Here is a 19,384-nt window from a genome sequence, read left to right as displayed (position 1 = left end):
TTAAAAAAAATTTTTTTTTTATTGGAGCATGATGGCCGGTGGGGTGGGTATTGCTGAGTCGTGGGGGAAGGGGTCCCATCCCGCCGACCGCAGGGGCTCCTAAAGTGCACTCGGTGCGGCGAGGGTGGGGGTGTTTGCATAGAGAATCCCGGCTGGCCGCTACTCCCTGGCCCTCCTGCCTCTCCTCGGGACTAATCCAGGCCGGCATCCGGGCCGCCCGGCGCCCCGGGCTTGCCGCTGCTCGGGCTCACGAAAACCGCAGGCGCACGCACCTGCAGCGCCAGCCCAGGCTCTCGGCTCCTGCCCCCGGGGGCGGCCAGAGCCGCGCTGCCCAGGCGGGTCTGTGCCACTGGAATCTCGTCCATGGACTCGGCTGATGCCGAGTGGTAGGCGCCTGCAGGCCCAGTGGCGTGCACTGGGCTCACGCCTGCGGAATCCGACAAGGAGCTGGAGCTGTGGCCTGGGGCCCGGGGCCCTGCAGGGATGGAGGAAAATGTGAAACTGGGGACTGTGACACTCTCGGGACCCTACCTTTCCTTCCCTCAGAGCTCAGGATATGGTCAGGAAGAGACACTCACCTGGCAACCTAGGCAGCTGCGATTCAGGATCCAAGGTCCCAGAGGTTGGCACCTTATACGCACGCCGCTTCCTCTTTTTCTGCAGAGAGAGGGGAGAACCTGAGTCCCCCTTCCCTAGACTTGCACGTCCCCCAAAGAAGCAGAGGAGTGGGGCAGGTTAGAGGGTTCTTTTCCATCCCCTTCCTCCTGGGTAAGGAGGCCAGCACAGTCCCCCTTACCTGGGGCCGGATCCGGGGGGACAGATCCCGAGTCTCTGGGGAAGAGGGTGGCGGGGCTTCCACTTGGCCTTGGGTGGCAAAGAACTGGGAAAGACTGAGGGGGAAGAGGAAGGATGATCGCTGGATGGCCATTGTTCCCTCAAATCCCGCCCCACAGGAGGTCCTCAAATAAGCCTCTCTTCCTAGCACACAGAAAGGGGCATTGATTTGTCTAAGGGCATGCCAGTCTGGACCCAGACCTATATTTTGGCCTTGGTCTACCCCATTTCCCCCACCTCGGATGTCCCTGCCATGCCAATGAGAGATATCCAGGTGGCACATGCCCAGGTTGCACTCACTTGGCATTCACTGTGGCAGGCCTGGCCTGGCCAGGGGGTTCTGGGCGCACATGGCTGAAGGTCCGCATGTAGAACTCCATCTCCTGGGGAAGGTGTGGGTCAGGGAGGCTGGGGGGCCAGGTGTGGATCCAAGGCGTTCTGGGTCCTGAGCCCATCCCATCCTGTATACAATACCCCATCCTATACAGAACACCCCCTTCTCACTGGTCTCTCTGACAAGTCTGCGTGCAGAGATCTATGACTATCCTCCAAGCTTTCCAGCTATACTGGGCAAATCCCTCTTGTAGGCCAAGGCTTAAAACACCCATTTCTGGACCTTACCCCTCCCTACCATCTTCTTTACTTCATCTAGTCGAACTCCTCCTCCAGGAAGCCCCCAGCCTCATAGATTCAATGCACCCATCTGCTCTGGCCAAAGTGGGTGATGGGGAAGAGGCTCTCAGAGTAACCCTCTCCTGTTCCCCTCTTCTCCCAGGGCTCCAGTCTCTGAACTGATTGTTTTCCCTGGCTGGGAGACTGGCTAGCTGTTCGTATGCCAAAGTGTGGACCCAAGGCTGTGAGCATGATGGACTGGAACTAAGTCCTCAAGGTACCAGCCACAATCTTGGCTACCTGGGAGGGTGGGAGGGGTGGAAGGGGGCAGTGATGGGACTGGTGGGACAATGGGAGGTCTCCCCCACCTCAAAAGAGGAGGCATTAAGAGGTGGAGAAAAAACAGCACCACAGCCCCATCCGGGATCAGGCTTATAGGCAAGTTCTGGGTCTACTTTAATCACTGATCCTCACAGCCACACTGGGAGTGGCAGACCCAACCCCTGAAAGTACAGGGACCTGGGGCAGGAGGTTACAGAAGTGGGTTGGGCTACCACCCAGCACACAGGACGCCCACAAGGATGCAGATGAGGAGACGAAAGCTAGGAAAAAGCCAACCTGGGTATGGAGGGTGTAGGGCAGAGCCAGGACAACGATGCCCCACCCCCACCGGGTCGGGGAGGGCAACAGCTGTCGCCTGCTCTGAAGTCGTTTCCATGGAGACCCAGGCGTCCTGACTAATGCAGAGATGACACTGTAACAGCAACACTGTCTCTAAAACAAGCCTATGTTTGGGGGCAACGGCTCCAGAGTGGGGCCCCTCCCGCATTCCTGCTCAGGGTGGGGGTGGGGAGGCTGCCTTCAGGGCCCTGGCAGATCTGGGGGACAGAGCCCAGCTGGTCCCATGCTGGCTGCACAGATACAGAGATTGAGGCCCAGGGTAAGCCTCATCCCCAACCAATGCCCAGGCTAGCCCTTTGAAAAGTAGTGTGTGTGTGTGTGTGTGTGTGTGTGTGTGTGTAGCGGAGGGGGGCGGTGACAGCCTCATTAGAGGAATACTAGAAAGGGGGTCAGAGGCCAACTGTGAGACTGGGACCTCAAGGCAATGACTAGGACCTCAAGGTAATATTCAGGTCACATCTTTCCTCTTCCCCAGTATGGACTCAGCACCCCTCCAGGGCCCCGCAGAAAGGGGTAAAGCCTACCCTAGTGCCCCTGGGCTCCAGAAGTGGGTGGGGCAGGAAGGGAGGGAGAAGCAGCAGCAGAGGATGGTCCCAGAAACCTGAGCGGCCAGGATGAGACAAGAGGCAGGCCTTAGCCAGCTGGGGAAGTTTGAGGGTATACCAGGGTGTCCCCACCCAAACCCCCTTCCCCTCATTCACAGCTGTTCCTAGGATCCTCTCACAGAGCCCTTCAAAATGTGCACATTCAAAATGGTACCTCTCACCTCGGCACTGTCCTCTGCAATGGGACGAGCATATCCCTCCTCCCCCTGGGGAGGCCTCTCTCAGGTCACATGCAGAGGATATTAAGCACCCTTGTTGCTTTTCCTGCCACACATGACTCCAAAGCCTAGGCAGGCAGTGACTACAGGGCAGGGGTCTAGAGCCCTCCAGTCTAAGCATCCTAGGGCAAGTCCTGCCTCAATGGGTACTGATTATGAAGCTTGAGAAAGTCCCTTGCCTATGTTTCTGAGCCTGTTTCCTCTGTGAAGTGGGTATGGAGAAGATGCCCACTCCCAGGATGGCTGCACTGCCTTAGATGGGTTCAGTGCCAGGCACCAATTTATGTACATGGTGGTGTGGCAGGGGGGCTGCCACCAAAAGTCAGCACTCCCCCAGGCCTCCCAGGCCTGGGAGCCTGGCCCACCCCTGGCAATGACAACAGGAGAGGCGGGGTCCCAAGCCTTCTCCCAACCCGCCCACCAGCCTGTGTTTGTGTCTAGTTGCCATGAGGACTTGAGATCCAGAGTTCAGCCTTCCCAGCAAGGCCTGCCTGGGCCCCCTGCCTTCCCAGTCCCCAGGGGCTCCAAAAACTGGACCACCCCCTTCTCCAGCTACTGACCTCAGGAAGCCATGGGGCGTGGGAATGGGGATAGACTGGTCAGGAGCTGGGCTGGAGGGTTCCTGCTTCAGAGTGCAAAGACCTTAACTCTTCCCAAACCCAGCTTATTTAACCCTTCTTGGCCTCAACAGATTCATCTGCAACATGGGTACAGTTACATTACCTGCCTCATGGGCTCTTTTAAAGATTAAATAGGGTAGTGGGTACAAGGACTCAGGGTCATGGGGGTGGGGGAGTATAGAGAACTGATGGCTCCATCCTAGTTACCTATTTGCTAGTCCATCCCTCTCCCTTCTACAACCCCAAGATGCTCACTTTCAGGCTCCCACATTCCATTACCTCCAATACATGCTTGGAGCCTGCGCAGGAGTGTACAGGAGGTCAGGGAAACACAGAGCTCCCTCTGGCTGTGTCCATTCTTGAGCAAGCAGACACATGCTTAGTATAGGCTTGGCCTCGCTCTTATTGCCTCCAGCGTTCTCTAATCCAGCTGCGGTTCCAGGCCTACTTCCCTTTGCCCTGTCTCATCACTGGTGCTTGCTACACAGCCCACAACCCCTCCCACACCCAGGCCCCAACACCCACCCCCTTAGCCCTCTGAGCCATTTCTATACCTGAATGGGCCGCATCTTGGGGGGACATGATTCGAGCTCCCTGTGGGCCCCCTTTGCCTCCTGTGGCAGGCGATGCTGCACGATGTACTCATAGGTGGTGAGCTTGTGCCACACTGAGGGGGTGAGGAGAGGGCTCAATGCAGTGGAAAGGGGATCCTAGAGTTCTGAAGGTAAGGGAGGGTACCCAGCCCCAGCCTAAAACCACTGTCCCCAAATACACTAATCCATGAAGTGAGACCAAGCCACCACAGAAAGGCAGTACTGAGAAGGCTTCAGGGTTCTACAGGACAGCTGGTACCTCCCTGTGGCCTAGGGACCCCTATCCCCTGCAAGGCAGGTGTAGGTTTAGGGGTGTGTGTGTGTGTGTTGTGGGGGGGGGGCAGGGGAAGGGATAACTTACTGAGATAAATGTGGAAGCAGAACAGGTGGCCCAGCAGGGCTGTGGAAAGCAGGCCCAGAAGGATGAGTAGGGCTGCCAGGGCCAGGATGGCAGGAGCCTGTGTCTCCACAGGGGCAGCGGGCAGGAACACAAACCACACATCTGTATGATTCTTCAGGACTGCAAGGAACAGGCAGACTGCTCATCTGGGGCTATGACCAGTGACCGGAACAGACCCAGGGATGGAGGGTGAGAGTGGGCCACGAGCTGGAACTGACCTTCAAAGTGGTGATTGGTGCGCAGCTGCATGGGGTTGACAAAGAACTCCACAAAGACGTAAGTGGCCACCAGCACGAGGAGCAGGACACCCAGTAAGGCAGATGCCACACTGTGTAGAAAGAGCCTGGGCCCAGCCGTGGGCAGCTGTCAGCACCCAGGTGCTCCAGCTGGGTAAGGGCCCAGAACTCAGAAGGGCCCATGGATGGGAGGGGGACCCAGGCCTATAACCCCACAGCCCCAACTCCTCATGCAGTCAATGGCTTAGGGCAAAGATTAATTTGGGCGGCTGCCCCAGCAGGAAGAAGACCCCAAACCCACCCTCAGCAGTCCCAGGAGGCAGCCATCAGGAGCATCACCCTCAGACCAGTCCACGCTAATGCACACCACCCTTGCCCCGCGGCATATGCAGACTCAGGGTCCCTGGCTCACACTCAGACCCATGCATCCCCAGGCAAAAGTGCAGCCTGTGTCTCGCTCTCACCGGTAGTTCCTCTCGCCCACGCAGTTGTTGAGCCACTTGCAGTGGTGGTCAAAACCGCATACACACTTGTTGCAGGCACTGCAGTGCTTGGAGCGAGCGCTCCTGCGGGAAGGGGTGGAAGGGGCACAACGCGGTTGGCTAGCTTTTTCCGCACTTTCCCGCAGACCGCTGGGCAGCGGAGCGGGCGGCAGAAGGGCAAGGGACCCATACACCAACCTGGAGCAGGTTATCCACCGGGCCCTCCGCGCCACCACGGAGCGTGGCGACGGGTAGCGTGCACGCCCTCTGGCGGCACTAAGAAGCAGAGCACCCACAGGAGGCCCCTCTTCTGAAAGGCCCGGGGACTCCAAGGCAGAAAGGAGTGGTTGGGAGGCATTAACTTTCCCACTCTGGGACTGCACACCTACATGACGGTGGTAGGAAATGGAAATGGGGGTTCCTTTCCAAGCAAGGACCCCTGAGCCCCGCCAGGAGATGGTGCAGGTCTGGGACCAGGCAAGGCTGCTGGGTCCAGGGCATGCACTGGTTTTTCTAAATTCTCCATTTTTTGAGTCCCTGTTTCCCTGCCAGTCTATGGGAATTTTACTGGCATTCTTCCAGAAAACCTCAGTCTGTCAGGGCTACCCAAAGAGAGCCAAAAGAAGAGGAGCAAGCTGACATCTAGGTGAGCATTTCTCCGCACGGGGTCAGATGAGGTGAGGCCACATTAGGGATGCAAGCCCAAAGGGGTGTGGAGTGAGCTGCAACCCTTTCCCTCAGAACAATACGGAGTGGGCAGCCATTGCCATAGCATCCACTAAAGAACAATGCACTGACTGGTGCCTAGTGAAGGAAAGGATGATCTGACACCAAACTCTCTGGTGCCTTAATGCCATTGGCTCTTACTCTGTCCTGTGGACACACCCCCTTCAACAGGCTGCTAGATCTCAAGATCAGAAATACGGAGCTAGCCTTGGACCATACCCCTATCCCCAAACCCCTGCCTGAGGCTGGAAGTTCCAGGAGGGTAGGGAGGGGCCTAGGGAGGCAGTCCGGGACAGCCAAGGGGGTATGGGCTCTGCATGTTCTGATTGCCCTTCCCACTAGCAGTGAGATCTGGAAGAAGTTACTTGGCATCTCTGGGTCTCAGATTCCTCATGCATAACTGAGGATAACAGTACAGGCTTGGGAGCCAAGCAGGCTGGGTTGTGAATCTGATTCTGCTATCCAACAGCAATATGACCTCAGGCAGGCCTCTCAGCTTTTTGCAGCATTGGGCTCTTCCTCTTCTGTGAGCTGACGAAGATGCTGCGCACCCTGCAGGGTCGTTCATAAGCACTTAGCACATGATAAGTACTCAAGCATTAATTCCCCTCCTGCCCCTCTCTGGAAATCCTTGTGAGAATTGGGCGGTGAGGGGGTTACTGGCAGAGTTAGTCATTAGGAAAGTCTGTGGCAGTGTCAAATGTTTCCTACTTTAACTACTGGAAATGCCATTCCTCATCTTCTGTTTCCAATCTCTTTCTCCACCCAGTTCTCTGTCACTCTATCAAGACTCTTGACCAGGTAAAACACAAGGGTTCTGAGGCATCAGGATAACTCTAAAGCCCTGGGCCTGCCCCTCTCTGCCTTGAGTGCCCACTGGCAGTTTCCCGGGGCACACTCACCACCCACACACCCTCAGCCCACACTCACTCACACATCTACGTCGCACAAGTTGCAGTGCAGGTCTTCAATGACATGTGCGTGTTGGCTGCGGTTGAAGACGGGCAGTGGCCCTGCATAGCTCTTGTCCCGCACATTGGCATCTGCTGGATCGATGGAGACAGCAGTCAGGTGAACCACGAGGTGGCCAGCAAAGATGGCGCCCATGCACTGGCCCAGCAGGTTAAAGAATCAACTCCGCACTCTGTTGACTGGAAGCCCCCTCCCCAACTTTCTGGAGCCAGACAACAGCTGGCTACCTCCATGTGACTCTCTCTGCCTGTGCCACCTCCTACCTCCAGCCCCACAAGAGCTTTCTTGTCAGACCTCTTCAGCATACCCATGCCCTAGATGGAAGAGAGGAGCCATACCAAAGCTCACAAGCCACTGTCTCCTGCTGCCGAGGGGCCCAACCACAGGGCTCTGGCCTCACTCCTCCAGGACAGGCACAGGGGCTGGCTGATCTGACCTCAAAATCCAAATGATCTAGTTTCAGATTCTAAATGATGAAGTGAGACTGAAGGAAATTATCCTCTAAGGCCGAAGAATCCAAAATATAAATTCTAATTTTGTTTCTCTTGCCTTCCTAGGAAGTCAACTCTGAGAGGGAAGCAGCCATCCTTTCTCAGCAACTGGGCCAGATGGAGAATCACTTGTACACAGTGTCTCGTATACCCAGCACCTCCCCTACTGGAGACCAGCTACTTGGAGACCTGGGGCTGCGGGTGCTAAGGTGACCTGACATATTCAGGGACTGGCCAGGGGCAGCATAGCTAATTCTGGAGCTAAAACACAGATCTTCTAGGACCTATCTGCTCAATGACTAGACCAAATACTGGGGACAACTTGCTTCAAAGGCTAAATCAGTAAAAATTCGCCAAGAGACTTTACCCAGGCAGTCATTTACCATCTTCATACATCCAGCTATCCATCCGTCTATCCAACCATCCATCCATTCTCTTGCTAACCAGGCAGACACCATCCTTCCACCATTTATCCTCCATCCATCCGCAGCCCAACCTCCTTTTTCATTCTTCCTCCTCCTCCCAGTGGCTGAACTTCCCTACATGTCTGCATGAGCAAGGCTCTGCCCTAAGGTGCTGTACCACAACTGAATGCGAGTCCCACAGCCTATCACAATCCCTCTGTCCCTACGGCCCTTGCTGTAGGTCAGGCCTTCACCCCTTCCCTGGGTTAGTCCATAGTCTCCTGACTGGTCCTCCTGTCTGCGTGCCCTTGAGCCTGCCCTTCACTTGGTTCCGGTGAGCTTTGAATAGCTTCAACCTAAAACCTTGGCTGCTTCAATTTCTACAGTGGCTCTCAATGGCTCTCAAGCTAAAGTTTACTATTCATATCACTAACCTCTACTCCTCACCATTCCAGCCTCTCTTCACACACTGAATATTTAGCAAACATTTAGCTTCCTGCCTGCTCCAACACTCCTTCCCCTCCCCACCCCTTGGTTCATTCATTCAATTGTTCACTGAGGTCTTTCTCTACACCGGGCCAGAAGGGCAATAGGAAGAGCAAGACAGACTTAGTCCCTCACCCCAAGGAGCCTACAGTCAGGTGGGACATAATATGTTAACCACTAATAGGTTGATTACAACAAAGGAAGTTCATGGGACTAAGTAACTGTGGCCTCATTTAGTCTGATGGGATCCAGAAGGCTGCCCTGAGGTCATATCACCTCAGCTGAGACCTGGAGAGGAACAGACAAGAGGCAGGCACCTGGTAGGTAACAAAATGCGGGGCTTGGCTGGGTACTGGGAGCAACTGTACTTACTCCCACCTTGTGGTTATTAACCTGGCTTCCCAGGCACCATGGTGGCCAAAACCCAGGTAATCCTAGGTGCTGGGTGTGCCCATTGCAGATCACGGGAGGAATGTTTCATGAAGCGTTCTACTTAAGAGCACTGACTAAAGCCTGTTAGTCACCTCAGGGAAAGGCCAGTTTTCACAGAGTTGATGACTAGGCCCTGGGCCCTAGTGAACCAGGAAGCCCCTGAGGACAACAACCTTCTCTAGAGTCCTTCTCCACACACCTGTCCTTGTCACTCATCAGCCGAAGGCTCTGCAGTTTCCTAACAAAGCACACTTACACTTCTAGCTCACACATTCCAGCACTCACACACACACACTCCTGCACGTTCCTTGTCCTCTGGGACGCTGGCAGGACTCTTCCTGTCAGACAGAGGATGAGGCTAAGAACGGGTGAGCTGGCAGAAGCTGCTCAGCCTGGTACAGCCGCGGAAGGAGCTGCTGACTCTATGCTCAAAGTTTTCAAGTTCATCCCTGTGAACCTCCTTTAGCTCATTCTAGCCTTGCTCTCCCAAGAAGCCCAAGAAATCATTTGTGTGAAGCACACACACACCAGGGCACACTCTCCTGGGGACCCAGGGGCCAGACCCCCTTCTGGGGCCTTCAGGGGCCATCTCCCAGCCGGGGGATCTAGCACCCTAGGATGAGGACGATGAGGGGCACATGGCCACTTGCTGCACCCCGATCTCCCAGCCTTGTAGCCATGTCCCCTGCTTCCAGTTGTGAGTTGTGGCCACAACTGGGGCTGTCATACCGCTAGACTCAGGCAAGTCTGTATTTGTTACTGTTCCCAGGAACCTCCAGGGCATCTTTATCCCTCCTCTTGTCAACTCAACCTCACCCTAAGAATCTGATTTACAGAACCAAGGAGCTCCTAAACCGCCCCGGGTACAGCATAATTATTTGACCCTACATAAAACCACATTTTAAATATACCAGGAAACTTAGTATGTAAAAGAATTCTACCATGACTCTTTTTGAAAAGTGAAAAAGTCTTTTGTAAATGGAATAATTACTCCCTAATTTATCCCCTGTCAAGCTCTGGACATAATTAGCTTTAAGGCTTTCTTTTGTGATCACTCTTGTGGTACCTCAGTTGATGAGGTTCCCAGCTGTGTGGGCTTTAAATGCTCCAAGGTACATTAGGTCCATCTGCTCACCCCATCAGGCAGAGAGGTCAAATAGGGGTTGGAAGCCAGGCTGGCAGGCAGCTGGTCCTCCCGGGCAGTGAAGGGGCCTGCCTGCACTCTCGGAGGCTCCAGAGCACAGCCTCTGGCCCCTGCCATGCCCTGTCCGCTGCCCCCGTACTTCCAGGTACTACCCACACTTTCCCAAGGATACAGCATAGCCAGCGGGCACCCAGTGGTGAGGCAAGAGGGGAACAAGGACCCCAAAGCCAATGACAGCGAAGAAGAGGTAGAGCAGCCAAGCCACAATCTGGAGCGGGTGAGGGGGCCAGCTCCACCCATTCCGACGGGACCGCTGGCCCTGCAGCTCCGGCGAGGGTCTGCTGGCCTGTGCGGACGCCGTCCACACACTCTTCTCCGGAGCTGTCTTGTTGGAGGGCTTGTTGCAGATGTTCATCTCCAGAGGAAAAAAAAGTAGAGAGAGCATTAGCCTGAGGCCCGGGATGGAGCCCAGAACCCCATGCCTACAGCCAGGTTTCAGCAGGGGGGAGCAGGCTGGGACGTGAAGCCATCTCCCAGCCAGGGGGAACTAGCGCCGTAGGATGAGGACGACAGTTGGTGGGGGAGGGTGGTAGTGTAGCGCTCTTCTCAAAGCCCCAGAGCAAGCTCTGACCCTGGCCCCTGCCAAGACAAGGTAGGAGGGTCCAGGGTTTATTCAGGACACAGTGGGCCGCCTGTTACTCGAAGCGCTCCGTCTCCACAGCCATCAAAGTTAAACCCAGTAAGACATGTTGTCATCTGTTAACAGTATCAGGCTGAGGCCAGACCAGTGAGAACACATGCTGATTCTGTTAGTCACCTCCGTCCTGAGGCCCAATGCAAGTGTCAGAGAGGGCCCCCTTACTCTTTGCGAGGGCAAACAGGGAGTAGGGGTGCTCAGAAGGGGGTCTGGCCTCTGTCCCGGGGCCAGCACATACTCCCTTTAGGACAGGAGCCAGTGGGAGACCTTACACGATCTCTCCTCTGCCTCAGAAGGGTTGCCTGAGACTTCTTAGCTGAGGAGGAGCCAGCATGCAACCGAGAAGGGAGGATCCCTCCTTGCTTCACTCCCAGCAGACGACCATGTTTCTCCAGGTAAATTAGGGCCTGGGAACAGGACGGTGAGCTGATGCTCTTTGACTCACTTGAGAGCTCACGGAAGGCAGAGCTTCCTTCAGAGGCCGACCACCAGGTGGCAGCACTCCCCCAGCCTCCAAGCCACCATCCTTCCATCTAAGACGTGGCCTCGTGGCCAAAATTACAGGCAAGGCAGACAGGGTGTGCAGTCATTCCAGAAGGAAGACACACCCCCACTACCTTCTGGAACTGAAGCGGGGCTAGAGCCTGGGCAGGCAGTGCCACGACTGAGAGAACTCGTGGTGGGAAGGCCAGGAGCAGGGGACAAAACCCAGGCGGCTGGGCTCTACTTTCAGGAAGGCATGCCTGTAGGTCAGGAAGTCCGACTATGCCAGAAAGTACAGCAAACACCCCTCAGCACATCTGCCAAGAACATCTTCCTCACTTCTCAGCCCAACAAAATGTGACTTGACCTTCAGAGCCCAGTCTAAGCATCCAGGAAGCTTTACTGATGCCCCAAGCAGAATCAGGGGGCTCTCATGCTTAGTCTTTATTGAGCAAGTCACTCTGCCACTCCGAACATCCCCCTGTTCTGCCAGTTTCTCCTAAGGGTAGCAACAATACTGTGATTCATTCACCCCTATTCCCCACACGCCCTCCCTCAAGCATCCACAACATACCTTGTACATAGTAGGTGCTCAATAAATGTTTGCTGACTTGAAAACATCTGAAATAAAGGGAGATGTGGGTGCAGTAAATGATGTGGAATCCTAGCCCACGCGAAACCATGGCCCACTCTGCCCTCAGTCTGCACAGCCACCATACAGACACCCCCCCTGCCCCAGCACCCCCACCACTGGCTCTTACCCTGAATGCTGGACATTTGCACTTAGCCACTGCCCTTCATCGCGCCCAAGGCTTAGAGCCTCCTGCAAGTCAAGTCTGGCCTGTTCATCTCTGAGCTAAATGGAGTGGCCTTAGTTTTCTCTCAGGGACTCAAGTGGAATCCCTGGGTCATCTGCTTTGTCTTCAATAAGAAACAGTGAAAAGAAAGGTGAATAAAGAGCCCCAGCTTTGGAGGAAACAGATTTAGGTTCAAGTCCTGGCTGAGTGGCTTGAGTTTCTTCATCTGGAAAACGGGGGGTAGAGATGGCTACCCAGGGCTGTGTGTAGATCAGTGACCCTGTAAGAAAGGCACTAACACATAAATGCTCCCTAAATGACAGATATTGTAATTACCCTTAAAATAGCCCTCTGGCTTGTCCCCATTTCTCCAAAGGGAAGCAGCTGCATCTGACACTCTGTGAGGTTAATTTTCAAAGTGACAGGGTTGGCTGAAGCTACTTTCTTAAACCAGTGGTCCCAAGGAACATGTTACCATGAGTTCTAGGCCACTGCATGGTCATTCTAACCATCTCACCTTTGATCAAAGGGACAAAGGTGATTAAAAAAAAAAAAAAAAAAAAAAAACTGGTACCACTTCATTTTCAATGTCCTCAGAGGTAACAAACCTGTCTTTGACTTCTGGAAACAGTCAAAGGTCATCAGGTGACGCTTGGTGAACAGCCGAGCTGGGCGACTGCTCAGGGGCAAATCCTTGTGGCTTGCACCTCAGTTCTCCAGTGACATCATCACCAGGGTAACTACTTCAAAGAGAACCCATAAATTGGGAGCCCTCCTCAAATCTCTGCAGCCCTACTCCTTGAGGAAGTTTCTAAAGAAAAAAGCAGAGACACATGGCTGACATGTCCCCACTGCCCAGAGTGGGCTGGCAGTGGCCATAGGCTTCCCCCAGGGCTGCTGCCTCCCTGATTACCTGAAGTGGAGGAGTCACCATCTGAGGCCTTGAGGGTGGCTCTGACTCCAAACCAAGGGACCCTTGGCCCAGGGAGGGTGCTGCTCATATGAGACTGTGGGCACGGGGATGGGGCTACTGGGCCTAAAGCCCTTGCTCTAGTGGCAGCACTCCAGGGCAGACACCCAAGCTGGCACGCCACCTGCCCCAAAAACCTGGGCCAGCCTGCTCTTGACTGATGACATTTTCCCTTGTGAGGCTGGTGGCTACAAATTCTTTGGGCCCGAAGGACTTTGGTTAAAAGGGCTGAGAGGTAGGAGAGAATCCAAGATGGGGCCTCAAGCAGGGATGGGACCGAGTACTGTCACCAGACCCAGGAACTTCTCTGTCCCTTTCCTCTCAGCACTTCTCTAGGAGACCAGACTGAATGATGCATGGCTCTGCTCCCGGACAACTTGGCCAGCCTCTGCACACACACACTGGCCCAGTCAGCACTTTGGGGTCCAGCCCCTGAGTGCGCTGAAGATGTAAACACAGATGAGACCAGGCTCCTGCTTTCTGGGGGCCCAGACAGGGCAGTTGGTGAATGGGTCCTGCAAGGGCCAGCCATTCAGTGTAACAGAACACAGAGTGGATGGGGGAAGGGCGGGGTGTGTAAGGGATGGAGCCAGAGAGAGAGCTGAGTCCTGAGAAGCTGCAGGGTCAGATTCCATGGGGCCTAGGAGGCCAGACAAGGAAGCTGGTGGCAAAGAGCCACCAGGAGTCAAAGGAACTTTAAAGCAGGGGAATCACATAAAGGTGGTGGGTGTTTTACAAAATTTCTAGTCCTAGTGGGGAAGAGGGCATGAGCAAGAGGGGAAAGGTGACACCACAATAGGGTGGGCCACGGAAGGAAGCAGCCTTGTGCTTTGGGAGGAATTGGTCAGGAGATGGAGGTCAAGCCACAAGGTCCCTTAGACTACCCAATGCCCCCAGCTGCATCTCTGGTGGGCTGAGAGGTATATATGAGCCTTAGTAAAAGATTTTTCATGTACCTTCTGTAGTCACAGAAGTTAAACTGGTGGAGATAGAGGAACGACAAGAGCAAAGAGGCCCCATGGAGTGTCATGGGCAAAGGTCCCCACCGCCTGGGTAAGCCAAGAACCCACCTGGCTTCTTAGGTGGCTTAGAGGGGGCTGTACAGGCCCCTCCCAGTTCTCCCAGTAAGGTAAAGGTCATTGTCCCGGATGACAACAGTCTCTTCTTGTTAACACTCACTTGCTAAAACCCTAAAATAGCATTTTCAAAAGAAAGTTAGGTGACCTTAATTTATATGCCTGATTTAAATGAGAGAACTCTTAACATTTCAAGTTCTCACTATGAACTGCAGAATAGTTATATGACTGATCCACCTCCCTCTTGCCCACCTCTGCTCTCACCCAAAAAAAAAGAAAAAAAAATCTGGAAATGCTGTTCTGAGATTCGTGAATGGCACCCTCAAAACAACCAGACTTAGATGAAAAGTCCCAGCCCTGGAGAGGCAGTGGGCAACCCCGCATTCCTGCAAGATGCCTTAGAATTTCAGAGAAGAATCAACTTAATTACTCAAGAGGATCTGTAGGAGGAGGACACTGAACTGGGAGGGTAGAGTGATGGGGTCAGAGGAGAAGGAACTGGGCTGTTGAGGGGTACTGAGGGCCTGGGAGCCTGAGCCACCAACAGAGAAAGGCAGGGTGGAGCTAGGTGAGAGGACTAGGCCTGGAGGCAGAGCCAGGTTCTGGTTCCTGCCCTACCTCTCACAGATTGAGCAACCCAGAGGCAAATTTCAGACCCACCTCTTTGGGTGTCTCCTTTATTCAGCTTTTAAAAAAAGTTAGCTGGGGGGTGGAGGGGAGAGGGCACCTGGCTTCAATAGAGCATGCAACTCTTGATCTCAGGTTTGTGAATTCAAGCCCCGTGTTGGGCTCACTTACAAAGAAAAAAAAAAAAGTTAGCTGGAAGGCAATTTGGCAATGTCTACCAAACTTAAGAACACATACCCTTGGGCCCAGTCATTCCATTTCTAGATATTTATCTTATACATATGGTCACAAAGTACACAAAGAGTTACTGCAGTCTTGTTTGTAATAATAAAGGACAAAAAAAACAATGTAAACTGTGGGACATCCACACAGTGAAATGCTGTACAACATCAGAACAGGGAGGAATGAAAAGACCTTCGATACACAGTGAAGGGGAAAAGCAAGATGTGGGACAGCTAGTTGTAGAGCGTGCTACCAAGTGAGTAAAAACAAAGTAGGATGGAGAGATGTTTAAGTTTCTATTTGCACAGATTCTCTCTGGAAAGAAATGCAAGACAAACACGGGGCAGCCAGCCTCTGGGCAGAAGAGTTAGTGGCTGGGGTGAGAGAGATTTGCTTCATGCACTGTTTGAATTTTTTTTCTAGCACGTGCATTAAATGCTTTTGAAAAAAAATTATGTCAAATAATTGAGGAGTGTCCCCTCTTACCCTCCAGGCCCCATTGTGCTGCCATGCGGACCAAATGTGGGCTCCAGAGCCCTGTGCCACGCCCGATAAGCAAGGAAATCCCACCTAACGACCATGCAACAAGAGTGCCTGGTTTTAGTTCAATGCTTTCTCACTCTCCAAAGCAATTCTGAATGGTTCATCTGCAAAGCTGTGAGGAAGGGTCTTGTCAAAGCTGGAACCGGATCACCAGGCAGCACAACAGAGGAGCTGCTGGGCAGGACCTTGGTCCAGTCCTCAGCCAAAGGCCAGCTTAGCTTCCCATGACTCCAGAACCCAAAGGGAAGGTATATGCCACGGGATGGTTATGCTCACAGCCATCTTTGCTTTTTGCTAAGAAAAGCTAGAGGATTTATGGTTGCCACCGGAATGATTTTCCATGGATACTTCTTACCATATTTTCATCTTTTTTCCCCTGGATCTGCTTTTAAAATAATTTTCATTAAGATTTAACAGATGCCCAATTTCAACCTAAGCAGGAGCTGGAGAAAAATGTGGCATGGTTCACACTGTTTTACGATGTGAAAAGTCACTTATAAAAGAAGTTTTGGGGCAAATACTTTGTTTACAAATATTCCTCACAGGTGCCAGAGAAGTCTCTGGCCTTAAAATTCTGGGAAGTGGCACCAGTTTGACTAAAAGATGCACATCATCACAAGGCCCAGAAAATAAACTGGAACTTCAAGCTGTTCTCATAGTCCTCGCCGATCACTGATCTTGGATCTAGCTGGGCTCCTCACACAAACAACATGCAGAAGTTTGATGCTAGAGCAAGAAAAGCCTGAAACCTCAACCATTCCTGAGTTGACATGGTCTGAAAACATTGTCTGTACCATGCTGCTCCTGAAGCAACCACTGCAAACTGTTTGGGGTTCAAGTGCAGCCAGGGAAAGGGGACAAGAGGGTGGAGTAACATGGAGTGAAAACAAGGCCACTGAGGAGCCAAGGGTTGTTGATTTTAACCAGGAAATCAACTCACATGATTGTAGGAGCAAGCCCTAAGGAACACCCACCAAGAAACAGTCGTTAAGAACAAAGTTGTGTCAAAACAAAGTAAGAAAAACAAAAGGAAAAAAAAAAAAAAAACCTGGCTAATTAAGCACCAATGTTGCCTTTTACTGCAGCTCATGTGACTTTCTGTTTACAAACCCATCTCCCACAGCGAACCACCAGTTCCACGAAAGCAGAGACCACCCTTCACCTATCTCTAAATCCATCTCTCCTTCAGTAAGAAAAATTACAGCATTTCTTACCATCTCTGCTGCCATCACCGTAATCCAAGCCTCCATCATGACTCCCCTATCGTTTCCGTGATCATACTAGCATTTAGAGGGTACTTTTTCCATGTGGGGGCACTGCTTTAACTGCTTTGACAGAATTCACTTATAAACCCTCACAACTCAGAGATCTCAGAAACCTCCTTCATCACTGGTCTCCATGGGCTGGTCCATCACTTTGTCTCTCATAAACAACATGCGGAACAACATCTCCCTTTCACAGATGAAGACACTGGGTCTCAGAGGGACTAACTTCTAGAAGACACAGCTAGCCTGGCAGAATTCGGATGGCCCTCAATTGACTTGGTGTGTGGTCATAAGGCGCTGCCTACAGCAGCCAGAGGAAGGTGAGCTTTTCAAAATTTCAGACTCCTCCAAACTTTTCAATGGTTTCCTCCTGCTGCTGGGATAAAATTGAAACCCCCATTACACCCTTCAACACTCCCCTCCCCCTTTCTGTTCCTTAATGGTACTTTGCTGTCTCTGGACCTCGGCATTTGCTCTTCCCTCTTCCACAAACACCCTTACCCTACTTACAATGCTTGTTTCTTTTCAACCTTCAGGTCTTAGCTTCAAAGTCACGTTTTACAGCAGACCCTGCCTGACCACCACCTCCGCCCCCTCCATTACATCACCAGAGCACTTATCTCGACCTAAAATCACTTTTGTCTTCAATCTGGCGCCAGCACGCACACACACCCCTCAAATACTCTGTGGGGTCTGGACATAGCCGTTTCTTGGAGTACTCCGTGGCCCGGCGTCTGGCACACAGTAGGCGCTCAACGCAGATACGTGAACCTGATGAATGTTGGAAGAAAGCCCCGCGCTCTGCCCGGTCCCTGGAGTCCAAGCCACGGGCTCCAGGCCGAGGTGAGCGCAGAGCACGGCGGGGTGGGGGGCAGCCACAACCCTGTGGCTCAGGCCAGGCTTCCAGGTGAGGGCGGCGTTGGGGGCTCCTCACCTGCGCGTCGCGGCGACCGAGCCCGATCGGCCCTGCCAAGGTCACCCAGTGGTTCAGCCCCCGCGCCTGGACGTCCACCCTCCAGGGCGGCAGCACTTCAGACCCTCGCAGCGGATATGATCCCCGGGACCAGATGGCGGCGCAGCCCGGAGCAGAGCCCCATCCTGGGCCGCGCGACGGTGGCTGGGCCAGCAAGTCCCTGGGATACTGCTGGAGCGGGCTGGCGGTGCGGCCCGGCCAGGCCGCGGCGGGCTGGAACTCTTCAGGCGCTGGGCCCGTTCCCCTGGCAACCGCGCAGGCTACGGCGCCCCACAGCGGCCAAACCGCGCTGCGTCGCTTCGCACGGGCATCGGGCTTGGGGAGGAGCCCATCGGGGACCCCTAGAACCCCAGCTGACCCCTTTTCCCATTCCCTTTCAACTTTTCTCCTCAAAAACCCATCCCCGCCCCCGCCCCCCCCCATTCCACAGATATCTTCTCGAAATCCTAACTTGTCCCAAAAATAACCCCCTTCAGTTAGACGACCACTCTCAGGGAGACCCCCCGCCCAGCCAGCCTGCACACTTTATGAGTATGTGCTGAGCACTGGACATTCCATGGGGAGCACTCATGAGATCCCTGCCCTTCAGGGATATTACAGGGTAAGGGAAAGACAGGTACAGCCAATATGCAGGTTTCCCCATAATATGAAGTGTGAAGTGTAAGAGCAAAATATATAGCACAAAATAACTCCTTTTTGTATTTCTTTTAATCAAGTATATATCCTACTGAGAGACCCCATCCTCCAGGCTGGTAGGAAATGCCGTCTTGGTCTCCACTGGGCTCCTCTTAGCCAGGTTATTCCAAGGACTCAGGATCTCCTGCAGCAGCAGTCTGAGAAGTCACGAGCCCTCTCTAGTACTGAGGCCACAGCCATTGTCCCAATCACAGGACTTCCAGGGTCGGGCTCTGAGGGGCCATGCCTGCTGCCCCAAGATTGCCAGGGGCAGGGGCACCTAAGTGCCTCAGTCAGGTAAGCCTCTGCCTCTTGATTTGAGCTCAGGTCATGATCTCAGGGTCTTAGAATCAAGACCCACATTGGGCTCTGCATTCAGCAGGAATTCTGCTGGAGATTCTCTCTGCCTCTTCTCTCACTCTCTCAAAAAAAAAAAATTAATAAATCTTAAAAAAAAAAAAAAAAAGATTGCCAGGGACAGGTGCCTGCTTCCTGGGTCCAAGGGCCTGAAGGCTCTCTTTCCTGGACCTGACTTCCCTGAAAGCCAGAGAGCAAATGGAAATGGACTTTCCCATGAGCTCGGGCTTTCCCCCGCCCCAAAAAAACCAATGAAGAAACTTGGTCTTCTGCCAGCAGTCCTATCCATATCTCCAAGGCCCTAAAACAGTGAGCAGCTGGCTGGCTACCTGCTCAGAACAGGTTGGATAGAAAGCATCCCTATGCCTAAAATGTATGAGCCACATGTGTACAGTCAAAGCAACATAACAACTCCTGCTTTGTCAAAAGTCAGTTGTGAGTCCTTGTGCAAGTGATTTAGTTTTTCTACCATATAAATTCTTGTTTCCAGGCTTGATAAACTCAAACTCGGTGTGGAATAAATATCACTGCTACTCTGGCCTCAGAAATACAAGATGATTTCTCTTGTTAAGATGTCAATCAAGGGGGCACCTGGGTGGCTCAGTGGATTAAGCCGCTGCCTTCGGCTCGGGTCATGATCTCAGCGTCCTGGGATCGAGCCCCGCGTCGGGCTCTCTGCTCTGCGGGGAGCCTGCTTCCTTCTCTCTCTGCCTACCTCTCTGCCTACTTGTGATCTCTCTCTCTCTGTCAAATAAATAAAATA

General features: G+C 53.3%; 1 protein-coding gene across 5 annotated transcripts; it reads right to left on the bottom strand.

The window, feature by feature from the left end:
* On the bottom strand, positions 1-17,816 carry ZDHHC1 (zinc finger DHHC-type containing 1). 5 transcript variants are annotated; one of them, XM_045987909.1, is made up of 14 exons: positions 17,551-17,816; positions 13,954-14,073; positions 11,691-11,737; positions 10,109-10,351; positions 6,942-7,117; positions 5,264-5,365; positions 4,782-4,906; positions 4,525-4,683; positions 4,125-4,237; positions 2,652-2,728; positions 1,135-1,242; positions 797-890; positions 579-657; positions 1-475 (listed from the first exon to the last, which is right to left on the bottom strand). In XM_045987909.1, exons 3-14 carry the CDS (start codon positions 11,697-11,699, stop codon positions 192-194), a joined length of 1,569 nt encoding a protein of 522 aa, XP_045843865.1. In that variant the 5' UTR covers positions 11,700-11,737; positions 13,954-14,073; positions 17,551-17,816; the 3' UTR covers positions 1-191. The 5 variants fall into 5 exon arrangements, with proteins under 5 accessions (XP_045843865.1, XP_045843867.1, XP_045843868.1 ...); XM_045987911.1 differs by lacking the exon at positions 2,652-2,728 and having other exon boundaries at positions 1,135-1,295; XM_045987912.1 differs by lacking the exon at positions 2,652-2,728 and having other exon boundaries at positions 1,135-1,217.
* Between the last annotated feature and the right edge of the window lie 1,568 nt (positions 17,817-19,384).

Source organism: Meles meles, chromosome 19 (genome assembly GCF_922984935.1).
Source record: "Meles meles chromosome 19, mMelMel3.1 paternal haplotype, whole genome shotgun sequence".
NCBI classification, from domain to species: domain Eukaryota; kingdom Metazoa; phylum Chordata; class Mammalia; order Carnivora; family Mustelidae; genus Meles; species Meles meles.
The sequence above is the reverse complement of the archived record's forward strand: the minus strand, read 5'-3'. Positions and strand labels throughout refer to the sequence as shown.